The 26,573-nt window shown below is 44.1% G+C and overlaps 1 protein-coding gene across 1 annotated transcript in view; it reads left to right on the plus strand.

The window, feature by feature from the left end:
- LOC124594500 overlaps window positions 1-26,573 on the plus strand; it is a 167,396-nt gene that overhangs the window by 117,174 nt on the left and 23,649 nt on the right. Inside the window, exons 6-8 of the mRNA XM_047132874.1 lie at window positions 8,058-8,258; window positions 13,782-13,964; window positions 22,415-22,588. Coding sequence (XP_046988830.1) covers window positions 8,058-8,258; window positions 13,782-13,964; window positions 22,415-22,588 — 558 coding nt within the window. The remainder of the gene's footprint in view (window positions 1-8,057; window positions 8,259-13,781; window positions 13,965-22,414; window positions 22,589-26,573) is intronic.

Here is a 26,573-nt window from a genome sequence, read left to right on the forward strand (position 1 = left end):
ATCAGCTGCAATACACTATAGATATGAAATAAATGTGCTATCCTATGCTTTAAATTTTAATTGAGTGAGTATTACTGAAGTTCATACACTAGCAAAGTGAGTAAGTACATGATTGCAGATGTGGAACTGACACAGCAGCAGAGGACCAATAAGTGGATTTAGTAGTCAACTAAACGTAATGTGTTTTGAACACTCAGAACTGTACTATTACCACAAGCTACTCACATCTACAAAGAAGCTGAGAAGTCAACTACTAATCAAATATACTCATACTATCTCTAAGAATAAGGTAATCGAAGATGAGTCAGCTAAGTAAATAAAATACAAATGTATCAGGAATGTACCGAGCATTGGTTCAGTGTTCCGGCCCAGAAATAATAAATTGAAATTAAATAGTATTTATGATTGTATGCCTTGAGCATAAATTTTCTCTAGTACATAACTAACGGCGTTTTGAGCCATTTGTTTATCGATTTTATGACAGTTAAGTAACTGCGAGAGTAAAATTGAAAAAGTTCTGTTAACTTTGTTCCAGTAACATATTGAAAGATAAAACGTATATACACTCCTGGAAATTGAAATAAGAACACCGTGAATTCATTGTCCCAGGAAGGGGAAACTTTATTGACACATTCCTGGGGTCAGATACATCACATGATCACACTGACAGAACCACAGGCACATAGACACAGGCAACAGAGCATGCACAATGTCGGCACTAGTACAGTGTATATCCACCTTTCGCAGCAATGCAGGCTGCTATTCTCTCATGGAGACGATCGTAGAGATGCTGGATGTAGTCCTGTGGAACGGCTTGCCATGCCATTTCCACCTCGCGCCTCAGTTGGACCAGCGTTCGTGCTGGGCGTGCAGACCGCGTGAGACGACGCTTCATCCAGTCCCAAACATGCTCAATGGGGGACAGATCCGGAGATCTTGCTGGCCAGGGTAGTTAACGTACACCTTCTAGAGCACGTTGGGTGGCACGGGATACATGCGGACGTGCATTGTCCTGTTGGAACAGCAAGTTCCCTTGCCGGTCTAGGAATGGTAGAACGATGGGTTCGATGACGGTTTGGATGTACCGTGCACTATTCAGTGTCCCCTCGACGATCACCAGTGGTGTACGGCCAGTGTAGGAGATCGCTCCCCACACCATGATGCCGGGTGTTGGCCCTGTGTGCCTCGGTCGTATGCAGTCCTGATTGTGGCGCTCACCTGCATGGCGCCAAACACTCATACGACCATCATTGGCACCAAGGCAGAAGCGACTCTCATCGCTGAAGACGACACGTCTCCATTCGCCCTCCATTCACGCCTGTCGCGACACCACTGGAGGCAGGCTGCACGATGTTGGGGCGTGAGCGGATGACGGCCTAACGGTGTGCGGGACCGTAGCCCAGCTTCATGGAGACGGTTGCGAATGGTCCTCGCCGATACCCCAGGAGCAACAGTGTCCCTAATTTGCTGGGAAGTGGCGGTGCGGTCCCCTACGGCACTGCGTAGGATCTTACGGTCTTGGCGTGCATCCGTGCGTCACTGCGGTCCGGTCCCAGGTCGACGGGCACGTGCACCTTCCGCCGACCACTGGCGACAACATCGATGTACTGTGGAGACCTCACGCCCCACGTGTTGAGCAATTCGGCGGTACGTCCACCCGGCCTCCCGTATGCCCACTATATGCCCTTGCTCAAAGTCCGTCAACTGCACATACGGTTCACGTCCACGCTGTCGCGGCATGCTACCAGTGTTAAAGACTGCGATGGAGCTCCGTATGCCACGGCAAACTGGCTGACACTGACGGCGGCGGTGCACAAATGCTGCGCAGCTAGCGCCATTCGACGGGCAACACCGCGGTTCCTGGTGTGTCCGCTGTGCCGTGCGTGTGATCATTGCTTGTACAGCCCTCTCGCAGTGTCCGGAGCAAGTATGGTGGGTCTGACACACCGGTGTCAATGTGTTCTTTTTTCCATTTCCAGGAGTGTATCTCCATTTCATTGTGACCCACCCTTAGATATTAAGTGAACAGAGTCTGAGGCACTCTTTTTGTTTGTTCTACAGGACAAACCCGATAATGGCAGCCTGGTAGCTGCGTGAAAGCGTGGAGTGACTTGGACACAACTCACAGTGACCCCTCCCCTTTCCCCATGTAATTTAGAGTGAATGTGAAGGACGCACACCATAGCAACTTCCCCTCCTCTACCCTTGTGAATGGAAGTGTAGAACGCCAGCCAAAGCGGCTACAACCACGTGTGTAAAAATGAAATTGTCATGATTTGTGAAATTTTCTTTCAGGTTTAGAAAGGACTGCTAAGATATGATTATCTGTTTATGTATCATGAATAACTGTGTTATTTTCTTTGAATTTGTGTATGTAAAAATGTATTTAATGGATTTAAGATTTTCATAATTTTACATATTTTATGTGTTTGTCTGTCTAAGGCAATATGTATGCCAAAGTGTTTCATTGATTTTGCTTAAATGTTGAGTGATAATGTTTCTTGAGAGGCAGTGAACATGCCAGCAATTTAAATAATTGAAGTAGGTAATAAGTTTTCTTTTAATATTTCTATATGTTTACATTTCAATTTTAATTTTCATAGGGAGTTAAGCTGTACTCTTGCTTCCCTTTTTGCAATTAATTTTTTTTCTCCATTTACATTTTAAAAAATTAAGTAGAGGGTGATGTAGGGAAGCAGCACACTCACACCTTATGAAATTCACATCAGTCTTTCCATTGTGTGCCAGCGTAGTCCGCTGTAACTAGCTTTGACGTCATAAATGTTGCACAATACTTTAAAAATCAAGTAAATAACCTGAAACGTTTCTAGCATGTCAGGAGTAATACTAAATCAATATGTGTTGAATATCAGTTCAATAACTTTAACCATTTTCGAAATTTTGATGTTTTTCTGTAAAAATCATTGGCACAACAGAAAAGAGATAGAAACTTAAAAATTTATATTTAGATTCCGTTTTCATAATAATTTAGTAGAAACAGTATTCTGGATCTCACCAATTAGAATTTTAGTTGAAATTCGTGATTTTCCAGTTTTTGTCTTAAAAATTAAGGAAGCAAGATAGATTAAGTAGGCGAATAAATAAATCTAGGATGTTTAAATTTAAGTAGAAGGGAGATCCGCTATAATCATAAAGATGTGAGAAGTTTCAACTGAATAACTATAAAACTATAGCGATAGCGTATCTCCAAAGGCCAAGTTCAGAGCTCGTCTACTGCGTGTAGTGAACTAAATTAATTCTCTCGCCCAAAATATTTGATTTAGCCATGTCAGACTTTTACGATGATACTTACCTGTGTGCTGATTGCACATTTAAATTGAGAGCTTCATCGGCCATCAGCAAAGGAAGCAATGATTTATTCGATAACTTAATGTGGTGCATTACTAGCCCAGCGGCTAGTCGGCAGAGCGGATTTGATTTGGCGTTCCCTTAGCCGTCCGCACCGCGGCTTTATATGTAAGAACTCTGCCCGAGAAAAGGAGGGCTCCAGTTCTCTCCAGACGCTGATTAGCGCACCACCTGTGCCAGGAGTCGCGTCGCGTCGGTATCATTGCTATAAACAGCCTCGGATGCCGTAATAAGTTACTCGGGATATGCGTAACCATGAAATCGTTTTCGAGTGAAATGTTAATTTTGGGATGACTTTAATGATCTATCTTCAGTTTGCGTATGTCGTATTTTCACATGCCGCCGCGGGACAGACATTCTACCATTATTTAGCGTGGCGTTTAATGAACATTATCATCAAATTGTGGCGAGCATTCACATAAACACTTAATTTGAACAGTTATAGTTGCATCAGGGCATTAGACTCTGAACTGCTCTGGTAGTTGGATTGTGTGGATTCTTTTTTGTCTGTGACTTTCAGAATATAGTGAACATTTTAGAGAGAATGGTCTTTGATTATGAATCCCAGACAATCTCCTAATTCCTCAGAGCTATAAGCTGTAGCCATAAATGTATTTCTCAGATGAAGTGTGCACTAGGAATTCTAATTACACCCTTCACGTTTTGCTAATCACTTTCTGGTTGCCAATATTGTAGTTAGAGAGCCAGTGTTGAGAACGGCAAACAACAGCATAAATACAAAACATTTAATAACAATTATTCCACCCGCCGCCCCAAATGGTAATTTTGTCAGGGCTGGTTCACCCAAGACTATCAGTAGCTCTAATGGAATGTTGTCTACTCCCAGAGCCTTGTTTCAAATTAGGTTTTCAGTGCTCTGTCAAACTCTTCACGTAGTATCATATCTCCCATTTCATCTTCATCTACATGCTCTTCCATTCCCATAATATTGTCCTCAAGATCATCGCCCTTGTACAGTCCCTCTATATACTGCTTCCACCTTTCTACTTGCCCTTATTTGTTTAGAACTGGGTTCCTATCTGAGCTCTTGATATTCATGCAAGTGGTTCTCTTTCTTCCAAAGGTCTCTTTAATTTTCCTGTGATTGCGTCTATAAATAAACAAAAAAATTCTATTATGTCGCACAACTTCTTGTTGTTGTTGCGATTTTTTCCATCAGTTTTATACATCTTTTCTCATAAATAATTTATGATATTTTTTTAAAAAAATCTTGTCTACTTGATCTCTTTGCACGCAGAAAACTTCTCTAGAGGTTTTTTGAGTGCACAGAATAGGTTAATTTTAATAATTTTTCATTATAGTACTGTAAGTATAATATACAATCCATGCAAAATTCCAAGTACTTTTTCCCATATCTCAGCTTACATTCAAAATTTCAAAATTTACGTTTCACATAATGTTTATTGCTTTTATAGATATAAGTGTACAATATTTGATAAATATAGCCTTCGAGAAAAGGGTACATAAACTTCACAAAAGCCGGCCGCGGTGGTCTAGCGGTTCTAGGCGCGCAGTCCGGAACCGCGCGACTGCTACGGTCGCAGGTTCGAATCCTGCCTCGGGCATGGATGTGTGTGATGTCCTTAGGTTAGTTAGGTTTAAGTAGTTCTAAGTTCTAGGGGACTGATGACCGCAGATGTTAAGTCCCATAGTGCTCAGAGCCACTTCACAAAACATTATTTTCAATCTAATGTTTTTCCTTATGCCACATCATCAGAAGGCCCAAGATTTGTACTCAGGGTCGGCTTTCCCTTCAAGGCTTGTTTCCTGCCTTCTTTCCTTTACCAGGTCTTTAACTGATGTTTCAGCTGCAGAGAGGTACTATTATTCTCAATGTGTCTTGAGTGAATATATTCTATATCCAAGCCCATTCGCTCGAATACCTTCATGCTCCCTACGTTCCTATCACAAAATACTAGAAATGCGACCTAAGTCGCAGTTCTGACAACTGTAGCAGATGAAATTTTGGATTTAGGGCATCGTTTCCATATGAGTGAGTTTGGAGACACGTGTGAATCCTGGGTTTTGCCATGCCACATTTTTGCCAGATTTTTATAAGTTCAGGATCTAAGTAGGACTAGCAATATCTAGGATAAGATCTGCAAACCTTTCCTTATGAATATAGGTGTTGTTTTCGCTCTGAGCATATAGATATTGATACTAGCTGATGTGGTGCAGATGACAAATTGGATGTTCATCTGCTGACACCATGTGGAAACATGTAGCCCATACTGCAGTTTTTTATACACTCTTTGTCGCCGTGGCATTATCGAACGATGAAATAATCGAACTCTTGCGCATATCATCATCAATAGCGCAAGGCAAAACAAGAACTGCTTCTTCATAAAAAAGAAGGATCTGGTTTGTTATTGTATCTAACATAGGGAACAGAGTCACAGAAGTTCCATAAAACCAAAAAGTATATGTCACAGCCTTCTAAATGTATACCATGCAAGTTTGCTTGAAAGCGATCCGCGGAATTTTTGTTCACCGAAGTAGTATTGAACTGTTGCTTTAAAAGTGGGTGTGTCAGTAAGGTTGCGTCACACATTCCATTATTTTTCAGACACTTCGGATGCGATTTCATCACTGAAATTTTGGATCCCTGTAGTCCATGAACTCTATTAATGTATAAAAAAATTAAATTGAAAATTAACATCTTTGGTCAGTTTCACGGATGTCCCTTCTTAAGCAAGGTTGCATTGTTGGTCTGTTGGACGCTGGATGGGTCTTCCAAAGAATAAGCATAACGACGTATGTGTCAGTTCTGGCTCCAGTAGTTCAAGTGAGCTGCAGTAGTCGGAACTCTGGACGCAGCTGCACCATTTCGTATCACACCGCGATCATTGTAGGTTCAAAATGGTTCAAATGGCTCTGAGCACTATGGGACTTAACATCTGAGGTCATCAGTCCCCTAGAACTTAGAAATACTTAAACCGAACAAACCGAACTAACCTAAGGACATCACACACATCCATGCCCGAGGCAGGATTCGATCATGCGACCGCAGCGGTCGCGCGGCTCCAGACTGAAGCGCCTAGAACCGCACGGCCACAAGGGCCAATCATTGTTGGTATTAGTACCAATGTTGGACACATTGCGCCAACTAAGGACCTATTTTTCCGGCACAGACGTGAGTGTGTCAAGCTCCCTATAACTCCTCATCATAGAGAAACTTGCTTCTGACGGTGGCGAAAACAACAACTAGCAGGGCGTCATGTTCAGTGATGAGGAATAGTCGGCCTAGCCCTAACTGATGGTCATTTACGGTTGTGAATTTGTCAAGGACAGCAGAAATTAACAGAGATTCTTGGACAGCGACATCAAGGACCAACAACGAGAATCTAGACGAGGAATGCCGTATTCTATAATAATCGTGCACCTCTTGTGACTGTTGAGGAAACAGTGAACAATGCAGAATTCATCCTGAATATTATCTAGCTCACTATGTTGCGATTTCTGCAAGGTTAGGAGAATGAGATATTTCCTTAGGAATCTCTCCGTGTAAGTAATTATCACCTCACTCAACAATGCCCTCTCAAAGACGTCCGTTAATTCCTTCTCTTAAATGTCATGTTCGATACATGCCACGACGTCGTCTGATCAGATCGTCATTAGCAATAACATTCGCATAAGAAATGAGAAATCAGGAGAGAGCAGACTAAAACACTATCGCCCATGATCACAGCCGACACCTCTTTATTGAACTCGGTAGACAACTATAGAACACAAATATAACTGGAGATAGCTATACGGGAAATTATTGGTCACAGTAGTCTGTTCATTTTATGCATGTACCGGTAAGTATGCAGATTGAAGCGACGAATGAAAATTTGTACCAAGACCAGGATTATAACTCCGATCTGCTGCTCACTAGACAAATGCGTTAATCACTACACTACCCTAGCACAACGCCTATGCACAATTGCAAGGGTTAGTACGTCTCCCTGCTCAATCCAAATTCCTATGCACGCCTCGGCCCACTTCGTAATCCCCCTAAACTCAAACAGCTTTGCAGAGGCTGTCAATCTGTATTGAAATAGCACCTCAGCATCAAACGAAACGGGAGATCCTACTTTAAACCCAGACGTAGGTGCTTTAATCAAATGAAACTATGTGATTCCAGAGACCTGTTCAAGACCCAAGATGTCTGAGACTTTAAAAGGTCTCTGGAACCGTATACTTTCATTTGATTAACCTATTCATAACTGAATAAACCAGGAATATGACAACATACAGCGTACAACTTACACAGTATCTCAATATTATTTCTTTCACGTATTACTAATATTTCAATGCGTGGATTTCGCTTTTCGCAGTAGTGTTTGCAAACAGTTGATAGTATCGTACAAACACGATGGTGAGTTTTCAACACCAAATGTGCAGAATCTTTAGTGTCATAACTGCCCTCAGTAATCTGTCTAGCAGCGGAATGTGCGAGCATCCTGCTTTTTTTCAGAGGAACTTTACACAAGAATTTGGGTGGAGCTAAACTTATCTTTATTATCCCTTGCTCCTGCGAAATTTATTTTGAGTTTCTGCTTAACGAATAAAAAATAAAAGCGACACAGTCTCATGAGCATACACCTTTTTCTTTGTTATGTTGATTTCGTATCTTACTTTGTTTCACTAACAATGAGATGAATATTTCCTTTAAATGGTTGCAGCCTTCGCCGCGCACGAGAGTGCAAAATTCGTCGCGAGTCACTGAGGCCTCCGTAAGCGTGCAGGAAGCTCTGGCGACATTGGATCCGAGTAACTTCCAACCTCCGATTGTCAGAACTGGTAGCACAACGCCTACACCTCAGACATTAGTGTCCTGTTTGGACACAATACTGGTCGAATCGAGCACACTCTCTCAGTCGCAGGTAAGTCGCGCTGACCGCCTGTCTGCTATCCACCCTCGTATTTCTGAACATCATAACTCTCAGCTATTACATCTCCTCTGTCTCCACACTCCTGTGTATATTTGTAGATGTGTCACTCACTAAAATTTCAGTGCCTCGGTTTCAATGGCTTCAGTGATTTTAGATTCTGTTCCTAAAAATACTGCTCGACTATAAATGATAATTGGGACTGAGTGCTGTCGTCCGGGCGAAAATTTCTCCATCACATTCTTGCGTGTCGTTTTTTAAATTAATATCCATTTTTCTTTCTCTTCCTGCCCTTTACAGGCTAGGGAATTAGGAAGTCGACTGGTGGCTGCATATATGGACCTTCTACTACTGCCAAAAGACTTTTACACAAAGATAGTTTTAATATGTTAAAAACATGCCGTATTAAGTTTTTTAATAATTGAACGCATGGTAGATACAATGATATTAAAAATTATTTGCTGAACCTGATGGAAATCCACTTTGTGATCAAAAGTGTCTGGACACCGCCAAAAACATACGTTTTTCATATTAGGTGCACTGCGCTGCCACCTACGGCCAGGTCCTCCGTATTAGCAAAACCCGTAGTCACTAGACATCGTGAGAGAGCAGAATGGGGCGCTCCGCGGAACTCATGGACCTCGAACGTGGTCAGGACATGGGGTGTCACCCGTGTCATACGTCTTTACGCAAGATTTCCACACTCCTAAGCATCCCTACGTTCACTGTTTCCGATGTGATAGTGAAGTGGAAACATGAAGGGACACGCATGAAAGCGTACAGGCCGACCTCGTCTGTTGACTGACAGAGACCACCGACAGTTGAAGAAGGTCGTAATGTGTAATAGGCAGACATCTATCCAGACCATCACACAGGAATTCCAAGTACTATGACAGTTAGGCGGGAGGTGAGAATACTTGGATTTGATGGTCGAGCGGCTACTCATAAGCCACACATCACGCCGGTAAGTGCCAAACGACGCCTCGCTCGGCGTAAGGAGCGTAAGCATTGGACGATTGAACAGTGGGAAAACGTTGTGTGGAGTGACGAATCACGGTGCACAATGTGGCGATCCGATGACAGGGTGTGGGTATGGGCAACGCCCGGTGGACGTCATCTGCCAGCGTGTGTAATGCCGACAGTAAAATCCGGAGGCGGTGGTGTTATGGTATGTCGTGTTTTTCGTGGAGGGGGCTTGCACCGCTTGTTGTTTCGCTTGGCACTATCAGTTCACAGGCCTACATTGATGTTTTAAGCACCTTCTTGCTTCCCACTGTTCAAGAGCAATTCGGGAATGGCGATTGCATCTATCAACATAATCGAGCACCTGTTCACAATGCTCGGTCTGGGACGGAGTGGTTACACAACAATAACATCCCTGTAATGGACTGGCCTGCACAGATTCCTGACCTGAAATCTATAGAATACTTTTCGGGTATTTTGGAACGCCGACTTCGTGCCAGGCCTCACCGACCGACATCTATACCTCCCCTCAGTGCAGCTCTCCGTGAAGAATGGGCTGCCATTCCATAAGAAACCTTGCAGCACCTGATTGAACATATGCCTGCGAGAGTGGAAGGGCTAAGGGTGGGCCAACACCATATTGGATTCCAGCGATGGAGGACGCCACGAACTTGAAAGTCATATTCAGCCAGGTGTCCGGATACTTTTGCTCACATAGTGTAGTGAGGATACAGTTTTACATTTGACTGCACTAAATTGCCTATATTGGATGCGGATATGTTGAAATTTGGTGGTGTAAAGAGTTGGGTAGCAGAGGTCTGTTAAGTGCAGAAGACCACTGGTGGAAAGAAAAACTGGTCTTTGTGCAGGCACAACACGTATGGAAGCTGGACCGTGACCACAAAGAGGAGAGAAATGGAAAGGATGGGATGTGTTGAGGAAGCCCTAATGTTGGAAACGATCGAAACGAGTGGCTTGGTTCTTACAGAAAAGACAGGTGTCACTCTTTGTGTATGAAGTCTGTACAAGTTGCGTTGAAAGGTAGACTGTTGTTATCGGTATAGCGAAATATCAAAACTGTAAATGAGAAGACAGTAGGATTGTTGCAGTAAAATTTTGGGATGTGCATGATACATGTACAATATGGAGTAGAAGAGAGAGGAATTTGATGAAATGGTAAGTGATTCGTGCAGGGGAAGTTGAAATGAAACAGAATACGAAGAGTTCAGTGATACGAAGGGGAGTGATAATTGCATTCAGGATATTATTTTCAGAGAGCATTCAAATAAATGAAAGATGAGCCGCGTCAAGAACTTGTAAATGTGGAAGATGGTGGAGGGGTGCTGACCCATCTTTGGTCCGGTGGAATTTTTAATAGATCCTGTGCGTTCTCTTGTGAGAAAGGTGTGGTTTCCATTTCAAGTACGAAAAAGTACCTCATCTCATCACATCGTTCAGCTTACTCATCATGCAAGGTAACTCTAAAGACTACAAGCGGGGAAAACTGACGTGAACAATTTCAGGCCATTGAAAACAAATAATGAGACAGGCTGGAACGTCAGTTTTTTTTTCTGCTAACTGAAGGTCCTGGTAGCTAAAGAGACCAAAATGCTTAAATGCGTCAGAAGCGCATCATGACGTGAAATGTGCATTGGCCTTTCAATATCAAAATGATTCCTTTAAAAAGTGGAGCATTCCTCTCAGTACTTTGAGTTTTTCTTTGTATAGGCGGGCTGCACATGACAGGTGGACTGGAACAAGTGGCTCATTACATAAAATGTTACAAAAATCTGCACCATAGTTGTGAAGGTCAGACTACAAAAAAATTCTGTGGTTGTATGACGCGAGGAATTTGGCGGCCTGGAGATCAGACGACGTATCCACATCCTCGTGAATGCATTCTGTACAGTTTTAAATTACTTTTCCAACTCCTCAAGTACTTTTAAATGTTTTCGCGTATCTAACTTGTTTCTTGTTCTACGGCGTCATGCGAAACCGAGAAAGGACATTCCTAACGAAGGAACTTCTGTAACTGTATCTGCCCTGAAGGATAATCTTAATTCGATTGCACGCATTTCTTACACATTCACTACTAGCCATTAAAATTGCTACACCAAGAAGAATTGCAGATGATAAACGGGTATTCATTGGACAAATATATTATACTAGAACTGACATATGATTACATTTTCACGCAATGTGGGAGCATAGATCCTCAGAAATCAGTACCCAGAACTACCAACTCTGGCCGTAATAACGGCCTAGATACGCCTGGACATTGAGTAAAACAGAGCTTGGATGGCGTGTACAGGTACAGCTGCCCATGCAGCTTCAACACTATACCAGAGTGGCCGAACGGTTCTAGGCGCTTCAGTCTGGAACAGCGCGAACGCTACGGTCGAAGGTTCGAATACTGCCTCGGGCATGGATGTGTGTGATGTCCTTAGGTGTCCGCCCCCGGTAGCTGAGTGGTCAGCGCTAGAGGCTGTAAATCCTAAGGGCCCGGGTTCGATTTCCAAGAGTAGTTACTGGCGTATTGTGACTAGCCAGTTGCTCAGCCACCATTGACCAGACGTTTTCAGTTGGTGAGGGATCTGGAGAATGTGCTGGCCAGGGCAGCAGTCGAACATTTTCTGTATCCAGAAAGGCCCGTAAAGGACCTGCAACATGCGGTCGTTCATTATCCTGCTGAAATGTAGGGATTCGCAGGGATCGAATGAAGGATAGAGCCACGGGTCGTAACACATCTGAAATGTAACGTCCACTGTTCAAAGCGCTGTCCATACGAACAACAGGTGACCGAGACGTGTAACCAATGGCACCCCAATACCATCACGCTGGGTGATACGCCAGTATGGCGATGACGAATACACACTTCCAATGTGCGTTCACCGCGATGTCGTCACATACGAATGCGACCATCATGATGCTGTAAACAGAACCTGGATTCATCCGAAAAAATGACGTTTCGCCATTCGTGCATCCAGGTTCGTCGTTGAGTACACCATCGCAGACGCTCCTGTATGTGATGCAGCGTCAAGGGTAACCGCAGCCATGGTCTCCGAGCTGATACTCCACGCTGCTGCAAACGTGGTCGAACTGTTCGTGCAGATGGTTGTTGTCTTGCAAACGTCCCCATCTGTTGACTCAGGGATCGAGACTTGGCTGCACGATCTGTTACAGCCATGCGGATAAGATGCCTGTCATCTCGACTACTAGTGATACGAGGCCGCTGGGATTTAGCACGGCGTTCCGTATTACCTTCCCGACCCCACCGATTTCATATTCTGCTAACAGTCATTGGATCTCGACCAACGCGAGCAGTAATGTCGCGATACGATAAACCGCAATCGTGATAGGATACAATCCGACCTTTATCAAAGTCGTAAACGTGATGGTACGCATTTCTCCTCCTTATACGAGGCATCACAACAACGTTTCACCAGGCAACGCTGGTCAACTGCTGTTTGTGTATGAGAAATCGGTTGGAAACTTTCCTCATGTCAGCACGTTGTAGGTGTCGCCACCGGTGCCAACGTTGTGTGAATGCTCTGAAAAGCTAATCATTTGCATATCACAGCATCTTCTTCCTGTCGGTTAAATTTCGCGTCTGTAACACGTTATCTTCGTGGTGTAGCAATTTTAATGGCCAGTAGTGTACATTCATGTTCCAAGCACGACGCACGACCCGACCTCACAGCGTCCCTAAGCCAGTACTCTTTCTTCTAGCTTTCAAACTTCACAGAAATTCTTCTGCTTCCCTTGTCTCACTAACTTTCCTGGAAGCCAGGGTATTGTTTCGATTATGATTTGGAGGTAGGAGATGGCGTACTGGCGAAATTGTCGATGAGGAGTGAGGAGGGCGGGGGAGGGGGGGGGAGGAGGAGAGGCTCCTGAGCTGTGCTTCAATAGCTCAGAAGATAGAGAATTTACGATACTGCAGTGCCAGTGTTATTCTGATTATGACGCAAAGTTCCATTGCATGTCCAAAGGATAACATAGACCCTGCAGTATTGTATTTATCTACCGATACCGCGCAAGCGACTTTCAAGTACAGCGTCTGGCATGTACGGAAATATACATAATGGATGTAAGGGTACAGGTCGTAGACGCGTGATTGAGGACGATGGAGGTTTGGGTTTGGTCGTGAACGATGCACGAATAGCCAAATGGTAAGGCGGCCACTCGCGATAAGCGGGAAATCCGGGTTCAAGTCCCGATGGAGCACAAAGTTTCGTTGTCGACATTCCATTCTACAGCTGATGGTTGTACTTATTCGCAGTTGCGAATTCGTTTGGTGGGTAGAGAATTTGCCTGTGAAAGACAGAAGTCCTGAGTTCATGTTCCGTTTAGCCACGCGCTTTTACCTTGTCAGGAAGTTTCAAATCAGCGACACTCTCAGACAAAAGCTGCTAATAAAACGGCGTATTCATAACAGACCTAGATAATGCATTCTTCACAAAAAGCAGAAGGTACTAGGTACTAGAAGGTACAGAAGGTACTAGGTATTATAGGGGATCCCATATTTACTCACTCATTGCCTTGAAATTTCAGATAAGTCAGTCACTGAAAGGATTTGAGATGTACGCGGCTACGATACCTCTAACCGGCACGGCGAGGACCAACAGGCTCCTGACGACGAAGGGCAACCGCGCAACCCTTCTGGTCGCTGAAAAGGTCCAGGGAGCGGTGGTGTCAGCAGATGGCTCTGAGGTGGTGGCGCTCGACGCTCAAAAGGTACGGTGGAGCACACATATCATTAAACTGTACGTCTTGTTTATTTCTTCGGTTCTTTATTATGATGTACATTGTAAGTCTCACGGGAACTGCATAACATTTCGTGTCGTTCTCGCATAAAGCTGAAAGAAAGTATAAAGAACCTAAAATAAAACAATTCTAGCTGGTTTTGTTGTGTACCTCTCTAGGAATGCCCCAGGACTCCGTCCTCTCCTATCCTTTATTTCCTCTGTACTGCCGATATGCTCCTTCGCCAGTTCACCTCCTTCAGTATGCTGATGATATAGCTTTACTCGTCCTCTGTCCTATACGCAAGAAATCCCAATGAGCTCTCCACATCCACCTCAGTCAGATAACCTAACCAATGGCTCCCGAAGATCAACTCTTCCAAAACCCCGGCAATAGATATAGAACGAACCACCTGCATCTTGTGGCTCCATGACTTCTACCTTACTATTTACGATCGTCCTGTACAGTTAACTAATACACAAAAATATCTTGAATTAATCATCGACGCAAATAACGTGGAAACCTCATCTACTGACCATCCAACGGTAAGCACAATATAAACTGAATTTACTAATAAGCCGGACTTGGCGGTTGCACCCCTCCACTGCCCTCCACACCTACAAAACCTTGATCCGACACATCCCTTCCTATGCAAATTTTGCATGGATATCTGCACCACCAAAGTTCTATAAGTACTTGAACATCATGCTCTCCACCTTGCATCACGAGCCAAGTTTATATAAGTATCTTCTGTCCTTGAACACAATGCACTCCATCTTGCTTTCTGCATCAGTTCATTTTCCCTGACACCAATCCTATGGCAGCTCATCACATTCCCAGCTCTCCTCAATCACATTCAAACAATTCACACCACCCAAGGTTCAGAATGGATCTGAGCACTATGGGACTTAACTTCTGAGGTCATCAGTCCCATAGAACTTAGAACTACTTAAACCTAACTAACCTAAGGACATCACACACATCCATGCCCGAGGAAGGATTCGAACCTGCGACTGTAGTGGACGCGCGGTTCCAGACTGTAGCGCCTAGAACCGCTCGGCCACTCAGGCCGGCACACCACCCAAGAACTTGACTCCAATGTTCCTATAGTTTGCCCTCGAATTTCCAATCCTAGTATGTTGTTACACCTCTAGTGACACATTCCACCAAGCCTACACTTGCAAACCCTCCACAGCCTCTCCCAAAGAAATTTCAACAGTCTCCACCTCCCAGACCATGAATTGCCTCAAGTCATTTACCCATGCTACCAATCTTCAATCCACCCTACCATTCCACCTCATCAGAGCTCCCTTTCACTCTCTGTATTTCCATACACCTTTTCCGCTTCCCCTCTTCAACCCCTGCTCCCTTTTTATTGATACCTCCACCGCCGGCCGCTGTAGTCGAGCGGCTCTAGGCACTTCAGTCCAGAACCACGCGGCTGCTACGGTCGCAGGATTGAATCCTGCCTCGGGCATGGATGTGTGTGATGCCCTTAGGTTAGTTAGGTTTACCTAGTTCTTAGTTTAGGGGACTGATGACATCAGATGTTAAGTCCCATAGTGCTTAGAGGCATTTGAACCTTTCTTTTTCTTTTTTTTGGAAACCTACACCCGCTCCTCTCTTCTTTTCTCCCAACAGCCACTCCTATTCCATCGATACCACGCACCATTACTCCATCTTTACGGTACCATTCCAAGACCCTCCCACCCTCCTCAGCGACCAACCTTCAACCTTTCCCCCTTCAACATGGGACTACCTATCCCAGGGCAGGTCCTCCCATTCTTACTGAAAGTGAGGTGCGTTTTTTTCAGATCAGAGTTTTTTAATTTGTGTTTTAAATGTACTTTTATTGTTTCTCGTTTTACCGCTTGCTGTTACTGATTTAAATAATACATTAACAAAACGACAGTATTTATTTTTATAAGTACAGCCCTAACTTTCATATTTCAATTTTTTTAACTACCTCTAAATACCTCAACTTTATCTTAGTATTTTTTCATCTCAGTTAATGGTTGTCAACTGGCCAAAGAGCGGATTGAATCCCCGCCTACACCCACCAGTTTGGAATGAAAGAACTGAGTGTGCATGTAATCTGTCTGCAATGGTGATTTACATTTTCCGTGTGTAACGGTACGGTGCAGTGACCGCTACTGAGGGATACTGCAGCTGTTGTTCTGCTTTGTCAGCATGGGATTCCGCCTTGCATGGGTGTTGTAGGTTAGAAGGTTCGACGAGGGATAAAGGAGTCCATCAGAGGAGTGAGGTTCGTTGGTTGGTTTGTAGATTAATGGGACTGAACTGCAAGGTTATCAATCCCTTTTTCTTAGTCACACAGGTCTCGGATTAAAACCATAATCCAAAAGAATCCTATTGGTTGAAATCCGGGAAAGGAACAAAATGCGATAAACTAACTGATGTAGAAACCACTGAAAGGATAAATGCTGTAGAAGGCGTTACAACGATATAGCAGACGTCCTGGGCTGGATGATCTCTAGAATAAAAAAGGATGAACCAGCCACTCTACAACACACCAAAATCTCCAGCCTGAATACAAAATGCAAGAGAAACACAGGAAAGACGAACACCAAGTCGAACAGACAGCACCAGTAGGAGCGAGGAAGAATTAAAATGCAGGTAGGGTGAGGGCCTGAAAGATGAAGATGTGGTTCCCACCCTTAAACAAAAGGATAAAAACCCACTTCGTATGTCAAGAATAGAGAGAAACAGGCGAAAAGGGCCGCAGGATGAACTGAGTCTTTTGGGACTAGTGATAGATCCATCCGAATCTGTGGTCGAGGTATAGACCATGAAGGTTTATGTGAGTGGACTTGTAGGAGAGGTGGTAGAGGGAAAGACTCGAGCTCAGTGATAAGTGGCTGGACACTGACTGCAGTTGTAATTCCCGATCTGAACCACCATTGTAGGAGATGGAGTGCCATGCTAGGGGAAAGGAGTCCGCAGCTCGTGGTCGTGCGGTAGCGTTCTCGCTTCCCGCGCCCGGGTTCCCGGGTTCGATTCCCGGCGGGGTCAGGGATTTTCTCTGCCTCGTGATGACTGGGTGTTGTGTGATGTCCTTAGGTTAGTTAGGTTTAAGTAGTTCTAAGTTCTAGGGGACTGATGACCATAGATGTTAAGTCCCATAGTGCTCAGAGCCATTTTTAGGGGAAAGGAGAGAGTGAGGATGTCTAGGCGAGCTGTGAATGTGAGCCATGTAATTGGCAAGCAACTGTTGTCGCATGATCTGCCATGGAGGAACCTCAGCTTTTATGAGTAGACCGCTCACAAGGCTGGTTCGGAAAGTACCCGTCGCAATTCGAACTTTGGAGTGGTGTGTAGGGTCCAGCATCTGCAATACTGAGGGCGATGCTGAACCTTACGCCAGGTTCCCGATGACAAGGCCTTTGTACGCCTGAAACAGTGTAGGGCGATATGCACCCCAGTCGGTGCAGCTCAGACAACGAAGATTGTTAAGATGCTGCCAACACTTCCGCTTAAGCTCACGAAGATTGGGAAGCCGAGTTAAGTGGGCGTCGAAAACCAGTCCTAAACAGCGATAAGAGCCCACTACGTTAAGAAGATGGTCATACGATAAAACTGTGGGTGAGGGTGAATTGTACGACGGCGACAGAAGTTCATGACACAATTCTTGGTGGCTGAAAATTGAAAGCTATGGGTGAAACCACATGACTCGGCCTATTGTATGGCTCCCTGTAGTCGACATTCAGCCACACTAATAGTATAAGGGTAAAAGGAAACGCAAAAGTCGTCAGCAGGTAGGAAGGGTGACACAAAGGCCCCGCAACTGCTGTGAGAGCATTATTGGCAACTAAAAAGAGAGGGCTGCTCAGTACAGAGCCCTGTGGGACCCCTTTGTCTTGGGTGTGGTGGGAACCGTGTGAAGCACTGACTCGAATTCTGAAGATGCAGAGCACGAAAAAGTTCTCTACAAGGGATTGCGCCGCGCAGACCCCACTCATGTTATGTACTGAGAATTTGGTATCGTCAAGTGGTATCATATGCTTTCATAAGGTCAAGAAAGACGGCATATGGGTGACGACGGCGGGGAAAGGCCGTTCAGCTTCAGACTCCAGGTATAACAAGTTGTCTGTGGTGGAGCGACTTTGGCGGAAACAGCCCTGGGACGGAGCCAAAAAGGCTCCGAGACTCAAGGAGCCAGCGCACTATACGTTCAACCAGCTTACACAGAACGTCCTGAGATTAATAGGAGGATAGCTATGCTAATTTAACGGGGCCTTACTAAATTTTTAAACTGGAAAGATTATACTTTCTCGCCATTGAGATGGGAATTCGTCGTCGCTCTAGACACAGTTGAAAATGACAAGGATGTGGCGCTGGTAATACGTTGATAGATGGTTAATCATTTGAGGATGGATGCATTCTGGCCCAGGGGTTTTTTCGCGACAATGTGCAAGGGCACTGAGAAATTCACACTCACTGAACGGGGCATTGTATGGCTCAAGATAGCGTGTAGTAAAAGATAAGCGGTTTCGTTCCACCCGCTGTTTTACGGTACGAGAGGCGAGGTGGTAACTGACACAGACGTTCAAGCATAATGCTCAGCAAAATTCTCTTTGATTGCTTCTGGGTCTGTTTAGACAGCTACATTCGTGGAAATCCCAGGTATACCTGCAGGAGTGTGATACCTGTAGAGGCGCCTGATCCCAGTCCAAACCTGGGAAGGAGAGGTTGAAGTTCCAATGGTGGCGACGTACTGTTCCCAGCACTCCTCCTGCTTCCGTCTTCTGATTATCTGATGGACCCAGGCACAGAGCCATGAGATGCTCCATTGACAGGTACCACTTATGACGTTGGAGGGCCCGCTAACGATCTCTAATCGTCACAGCGATTTCCACAACCGAGGCACTGTCTTCCACCTGTGGCAACCTGAGGAACAAGCGATTGCCGATTCAGCTGCAGAAACCACGACATCGATGGTGCCATGCGATGGAGATCCAACAGTGGTAGTTGAGCTGAAAGCATCCCACTCAGCCTTGGTAAGTGATATCTGGGCAAGCGTCTAGGTGAATGGCGTTGCAGGAGGGATAAGAAAGTAGTCACTGCCACACAAGTTGCCATGAACTCTCCAGCATGAAGATGGTAGAAGGCCAGAACTGCAAACTGAGAGATCAGTGGCTGAGTATGTGCCATGTGCCACACTGAAATGATTAGGGGCACTTGTATTTAGGAGGCAAAGGTCGAATTGAGCTAGTAGATTCTCGATATTTTTACGACAGCTAGTAATCTTGGCTCACCCCTACAAAGGGTTAGCCCGCAGCTCGTGGTCGTGCGGTAGCGTTCTCACTTCCCACACCCGGGTTCCCGGGTTCGATTCCCGGCGGGGTCAGGGATTTTCTCTGCCTCGTGATGAGTGGGTGTTGTGTGTTGTCCTTAGGTTAGTTAGGTTTAAGTAGTTCTAAGTTCTAGGGGACTGATGACCATAGATGTTAAGTTCCATAGTGCTCAGAGCCATTTGAACCATTTTTGAACAAAAATAGGAAAGGTGAAGGGGGAAGTTGAGAAATTAGTGCAGCCAATACATTTAGTGGTACTTCAACATCTGGAGGAAGCTACATGTTGCACGTGACACCCTGTTACAAACATTACGATTTTCGTAACATCCCAGGTAGCCACGAAGGGTGAGGGTCTGGGTTTCCAGAAGGGCAACGCAGAAAGCAGGAGTAGCTGAGAAGTTATCGTAGCTCAGTCAGGCAGGGGGAAAATACGATGCAATTCCACTACAGGATGACACTTCCTGTAATCTGGGAAGGTATGAAGGGACCAAGGAAGCAGTTTACACCTCAGGGTCATCTCCAGCTTCTGTTTGAGTACCTGTATCTGTTATCATCGCTGCTGAGGCGTCGACGAGGTCTAGGTGCTTGGAGGACGCTAGAATCTCCACCTCGTCCTCTGACGCGAAACTGGTAGGGATTGTTAGTGTGGGATCCACTGGAGTTTCTTGTTTCTTATCAGATTTCTTCTTCATCTGTTCGCCTCAGACGTAATTTCACCATAATTAAACTACTTTCCATAGGTAAAAACGACAGTGAAATACAAATGGCAGTCCAGCTCCTCCGTTTCCTGGATGCTCCTTCCTAACAATCTGCACTTTGTCAAAAATGCTTATTTCAGTGAATTTCTTAATTTTTGGTCCATAGAACGATTCCCCATTCGTCTAACCTCCACTTGTGTACTTTTATTACCGCGTCACGTACCTGCTACACCACCGGGCAGTGTTGAGTCTCTGAGGGTATTGCGACTCTAGTGTATATGACTGTCAGTCGCACGTGATGCCATCGATGGTGTTGGTTGTGGACGACGTAAAGTTAGATGCACTCTTATTTAACCTCTACAGGCACATATAAGACAAACATTTTCTCTTTTACTGATGTAACCCTTTACACGTTACTGTCATTAGAAGTACTAAATATACTGGTCAGAGCTATGCATAAATAAGCTATCATTAAGTAATTGCAGCTTTTATCTGTGTAATTATTCGATTACAGGCAGTAATATAATTCTTCGAGCCTGATGTCCCCTCTGTAATGGTCCAAGGCCTGCCATGTCCTCAGAGCGATGTCCTGACTCAAACACGAAAACAAGCATTCATGACGTAAAAGCAAATAGTTGGACGTGTCAACTGCAAAAGGTGTTATGAATGTAAAACAACCACAACACAAATATCTGAAAATTAAAAGTTTTGTAGAACAAGTTGCAAAAATCTGCTTACCGTGCAACAAGCCCTTGAACTGATAGGGTTCCATCTCGAGTGAAGGATGATTACGACTTAATACTCCATTGACGAAGATGTGATTAGGGCTAAAGCACAAGCTCTGATTGAGCAAAATGAGGAATGGAATCTTCGATACCGTCCAGAGATCGCGGTACCATATCAAAGTCGGCAACGTGAATCGATACTACAGACATTACCGTGGGCTCGCTGCAAACCGCAGCGACATGTGGGAGGCGATACAGAAGACCACACCTTATAACAATATGTTTACTTTTGTGCATTAACTTACAGCTATAATCAGCGGTGGTAATATATTTGCAGAGAAAAGCACATAATGATATATATATATATATATATATATATATATATATATATATATATATATATATATATATATTAGGCCAATAGACATAACTAGTTATTGTAGTTATGTCTGTTATGTACCTTTACGGGTCAGGAATTTTACGACGACTGTGTGCGCCTGTTTCTTGTTGAATTGGCTGACTATTGAAAATATAATTGTTTTTGGATATCTCAACATGAATTTCCTAATGGACCGAAGTTTATCATGCATTTACCAGCAGAATAAGGTGAGGAGAAAATATTTCGCCGTATGCAACTTCCGTCCGATTTCGACGAAACAGTTCGTGAAATGCTCTGAAGCTCCAGATACATGTCGCACAATGTAGCTTTTCACATAAATCTACTGCTATGCAGTATGGCACTTTCACATTACACTAAAATAATATTTTTAAACAATAATAATATAGTGGCAAGACATACATGTCCGACACAAATTACAAGAGACAGAAGAGTGAGTAACTGCTCATCGAGAATATCTCGTACGTCAAAAGAATGTGTAAAAGTGTTCGTCTTTTGTCCGCCTTTCGCGCAGCGGCTTTCAAAGTCAGTAGCCCGCTGCATCTCTGACGGCGCTTCCACAATAAACACGTCATGTCACAGGACGTTCGTTTTTTACATTCTCGCAACGTTATTTGCAAATTGTAGCTGTTGCCGAGCGACTGCTCGGTTAGTGAATGTTTTAAAATGGTAGGGCAATCACATAATGTTACAACCTCCCACTCAGCAACAGCAGTTCCCTCGCTCTGAGGTTAACATAGTGCTGAGCATGTAACAGCTCAGCCCCAGTTCGAAACCTCAGCTACAGCAGTCACCACATCGCCCCACACCAACGAGTAATTAGAGTTTGAGATGAACCTGTAGTGATGTTGATGTTGAACTTTGTACTTCAAGAGATCAGTTGTTAATAAGTACATCAAGAGATGCTTTGCTAGTCAGGACAGTTTTAAATTATCCAGTACTTCTGTGGCAAAAAATTGTGTCCATATAAATTTTTTATTAATTTATGTAAAAAAAGAGCTAATATTTCATGTGTTCCGGTGTGATGAGCCTTCTAACTACGCAATCAAAGAACCCACAGTTTCGCCTGATCATAACAGGCCGACACTTCCTAAGGCAGTTTAGGGAAATAACAGGAAACCTTCACCGGGGTGGTCGGTGGGGGAATAGAGCTGTCTCCTCCCAAATAACACTGCGCCATCATACTCGATTGTCGCATCGCAGTAGTGGTGGGAAAGTACACTGTAGCTAATTTTGTAAGACAGACCACGTGGTGCAGTCAGTTGGATAGGAAATACAACCAGGCCTTTGCCTTTGATGTTCTCAGGACGGGAGCTCTGCTACCTCGCTGACCTCTCGCAGTGACGTGTCCGCTGCAGTGCTGTCGGCGGCGGCGGCGAAGGCTGCGCGGCTGGCCTTCACGTACTTTCGCCGGGCGGGCGTCGGCGTAGCCTTCCAGCAACTCGGCTACGTCCTCAACAGTGACGTCATCAGTGTTCAGGTAGACCACAGGTGCTTACAGCGTTTATATATTATACCGGGCAATGCCACAACTTATTGATATCAGTGCCTCTTAAGTGCACAAAGTAGTATCAAAGTGGACTTGGATGCGTTCGCGAGTTTTTTTCATCAACGAGATTTGTAGAAAAAATTACAAGAAATGTCAACAGTGGTTGGGGGAAAGCTGTGACAAGTAATAGACATACTGACTATATCCCATGTGTAGTTAACTTGCAGGCTAGGCAAGCGACGGAATCAGTCGTTGAATGTATAATATTACTTGCCATACTGCTACGGATAGTCACCTGCGACAATAAATCACATCTAAACGCCCAAAGGAGAGCCAATAACTCGAGATCCAAAACCTCTCTCAGTGTCATACCATTCATTGTCTTGATTATATGGAAGTTGATTCCAACGCCTCCCAAAGCCATCAGATCTGGTGTTTTTCCCTCTGCAGAACTCACCCGACAGGCTGCTCTTACTACAGTGATATTAAATATTTCCATGACTGTGGCATGTCTACTACGGGTATCTAGGAATATTTAACGTTCCGCTTTAGGGACCAGTAGAGGGTATACACTCGTACCTGCTGTTGAGATTCGAATTATAATCAGATATGGATCTTGAAAAATGCCCTCAATAAATACGCTCTTGTAAATATAGTTTTAGACTCGTGAAATCATCATACAATGAAGAGCCAAAAAAACTGGTACACCTGCCTAATACCGTGTAGGGCCCCAATGAGCAAGTAGAAGCGCTGCAACACGACTTTTCATGGACTCGACTAATGCCTGAAGTAGTGCTAGAGAGAACTGAAACCATGAATCCTGCAGGGCAGTCCATAATACCATAAGAGTGCGAGGGGGTGTAGATCTCATCTGAACAGCACGTTGCAAGGCATCCCAGATACACTCAATAATGTTCGTGTCTGGGGAGTTTAGTGGCCAGCGGAAGAGTTTAAACTCAGAAGAGTGTTCCTAGAACAACTCTGTAGCAATTCTGTCACTTTGTCCTGCTGGAATCGCCAAGTCCGTCAGAATGCACAATGGACTTGAATGGATGCAGATGATCAAACAAGATGCTTACATAAGTGTCACCCGTCAGTGACGTATCTAGGCGTATCAGGGGTCCCATATCACTCCAATTTCACACGCCCCACACCATTACAGAGCCTCCATCAGCTTCAACAGTCCCAGGCTGACATGAAGGGCCCTTGTATTCATGAGGTTGTCTCCATAGCCGTACACGTTCTTCCACTCGATACAATTTGAAACGAGATCCGTCCGACCAGGCAACGTGTTTCCAGTCATCAACAGTCCAATGTCGGTGTTAATGGGCCCAGGCGAGGCAAGCAGTCATCAAGAGTACACGAGTGGACCTTCGGCTCCGAAAGCCCATATCGATGATGTTTCGTTGAATCACTAGTGATTCTCCAACAGAAAGAGGTTCCTACTCAGTGGTCTGAAGACCACCACAGTAGTAGTCGAAACCGGTCACCTTGATAAATAAATAGTGATCAAGACTGTTTTAATAGTAAATATTTGTAAGACACTGATCACTGCCTCTCCCATAATGTATTCAAACTTAATGTCGTGTATCCGCAGCGCCGTATTCTGCCTGTTTACATATCTCTGTATTTGAATGCGCATGCCTGTACCAGTTTCTTTGGTGCTTCAGTGTATAACACTAACTATAACTATGAAAGTAATTAAAAAAATTGAAGAAACTGAAAGAATAGTGATCATGATTGAGAATTTCAGTCAATTCTATAAGAGCACCTACTTGTAGTAATTTCATTAACTGTTCTGAGGGATGTGTAGGTAACCCACTTTGTAGACAGGTTACCTGCTATGAGCATGCTGGGCTCAGTCTGTTAACCTATTTAGAACTCTGAAATCCAGTAACACACAGCAATCACATCACACACAAGGCGACGTAGCGCCAGCTGTCTGTGCACCTCCAGATGATCACTCACCTTCTGGCCTGAAAAGCGTGCAAAGAAATAGCCGAAGCATACTGCTGATACTGGTTTTTAGGAAAGCAGTAGCTCACAAAGACTGGCCTCCAAGCTGAAGGTTGTTGTTGTTGTTGTCTTCAGTCCCGAGACTGGTTTGATGCAGCTCTCCATGCTACTCTATCCTGTGCAAGCTTCTTCGTCTCCCAGTACCTACTGCAACCTACATACTTCTGAATCTGTTTAGTGTACTCATCCCTTGGTCTCCCTCTACGATTTTTACCCTCCACACTGCCCTCCAATAGTAAATTGGTGATCCCTTGATGCCTCAGAATATGCCCTACCAACCGACCCCTTCTTCTAGTCAAGTTGTGCCACAAATTTCTCTTCTCTCCAATTCTGTTCAGTACCTCATTATTATTTATGTGATCTACCCATCTAATCTTCAGCATTCTTCTGTAGCACCACATTTCGAAAGCTTGTATTCTCTTCTTGTCTAAACCATTTATCGTCCACGTTTCACTTCTATACATTGCTACCCTCCGTACAAATACTTTCAGAAACGACTTCCTGACATTTAAATCTAAATTTCTCTTCTTCAGAAACGCTTTCCTTTCCATTGCCAGTCTACATTTTATATCCTCTCTACTTCGACCATCATCAGTTATTTTGCTCCCCAAATAGCAAAACTCCTTTACTACTTTAAGTGTCTCATTTCCTAGTCTAATTCCGGCAGCATCACCCGATTTAATTCGATTATATTCCATTATCCTCGTTTTGCTTTTGTTGATGTTCATCTTATGTCCTCCTTTCAAGATATTGTCCATTCCGTTCAACTGCTGTTCCCGGTCCTTTGCTGTCTCTGACAGAATTACAATGTCATCGGCGAACCTCAAAGTTTTTATTTCTTCTCCATGGATTTTAATACCTACTCCGTACATTGCAAAGTCCACATACCATCGTGAAAAAAGAGAATCTTCAAATAGCGGTAAGGGATTACGAATAATCCTCATACACTCTGATTCAAGTGATTATTAAATTCTTCATGCTGTGGCCGTATTGCCCGTAGTTGCTTTACAATTTCTGAAGGTATTTTTTCCGTCGTCACAACTACTAGAAACTGAGTGTTTTTCTCACCAGATCCGTTTCGTTTTATAGAAGTAAAGCATCATCAGTGGTCTGTAATTAAACACATTTACAAATTGACTTGTTTTATAGATCGAGAAACAGTTCGTTGACTGTTCGTAAGCAAAAACCAACAATTTATCAACGAACTACTTTCCGATCTAGAAAACAAATCAAATTGAAAATATCATCAATTACAAACCACTGATTATGCTTCGCTTCAAGAAAGCAAAGCGTGTCTGGTGAGAATAACTCCCGATTTCTTCTAGTTGTAACGACAGAACAAAAATACCCTCAGCAATTGATTGTCATTTCATCTAAAGGAGAGTCACTACTGTAGTAAAGCATACAATCGTCGCTGTGTGAAGCACGTGGTGTTATAACAACCAGAAAAGAAAGAATTGAATAATAAGACTTTCATTTGCGTTAAAAAGAACATTTTACCACACGAGAGTGTCATGAATTCAGCGGCGCTAGTATTCGGTTGGAATAATGAAAACCAATTCTGTATCATGTCTCGGGAACTTACCATCTCACTGCACAGCGAACGTAAAGTCTGAATATGAATAAATACGCATTAAAGATCTGGAAACGCTGTAAATAATGTTACGCAAGCTTCGCGATTCTAGCCAGAAACTCGCCAAACATTAGTGCCATATATTCCGAAAATGGTCAACATAAAGAGACTTCAGTGCTACTTAATATACGTATTACTCCACCATGGCAGCACCTCCCCATCTGGAAAGCGCCGACAGCTGACCATGAAAAGCACAGACTCGACACGCTTTGTGTCATTCAAACGGCCAGTTCCCAGCGAAACTAAAGGTGCCGCTAGCTTCCCATTAGCTTCCCACCCGCTCGCTGAAGTGTTTCACTTGAGATATCCTTTACAAGTTTGTCAATG

This window comes from Schistocerca americana, chromosome 2 (assembly GCF_021461395.2).
Source record: "Schistocerca americana isolate TAMUIC-IGC-003095 chromosome 2, iqSchAmer2.1, whole genome shotgun sequence".
Taxonomy (NCBI): domain Eukaryota; kingdom Metazoa; phylum Arthropoda; class Insecta; order Orthoptera; family Acrididae; genus Schistocerca; species Schistocerca americana.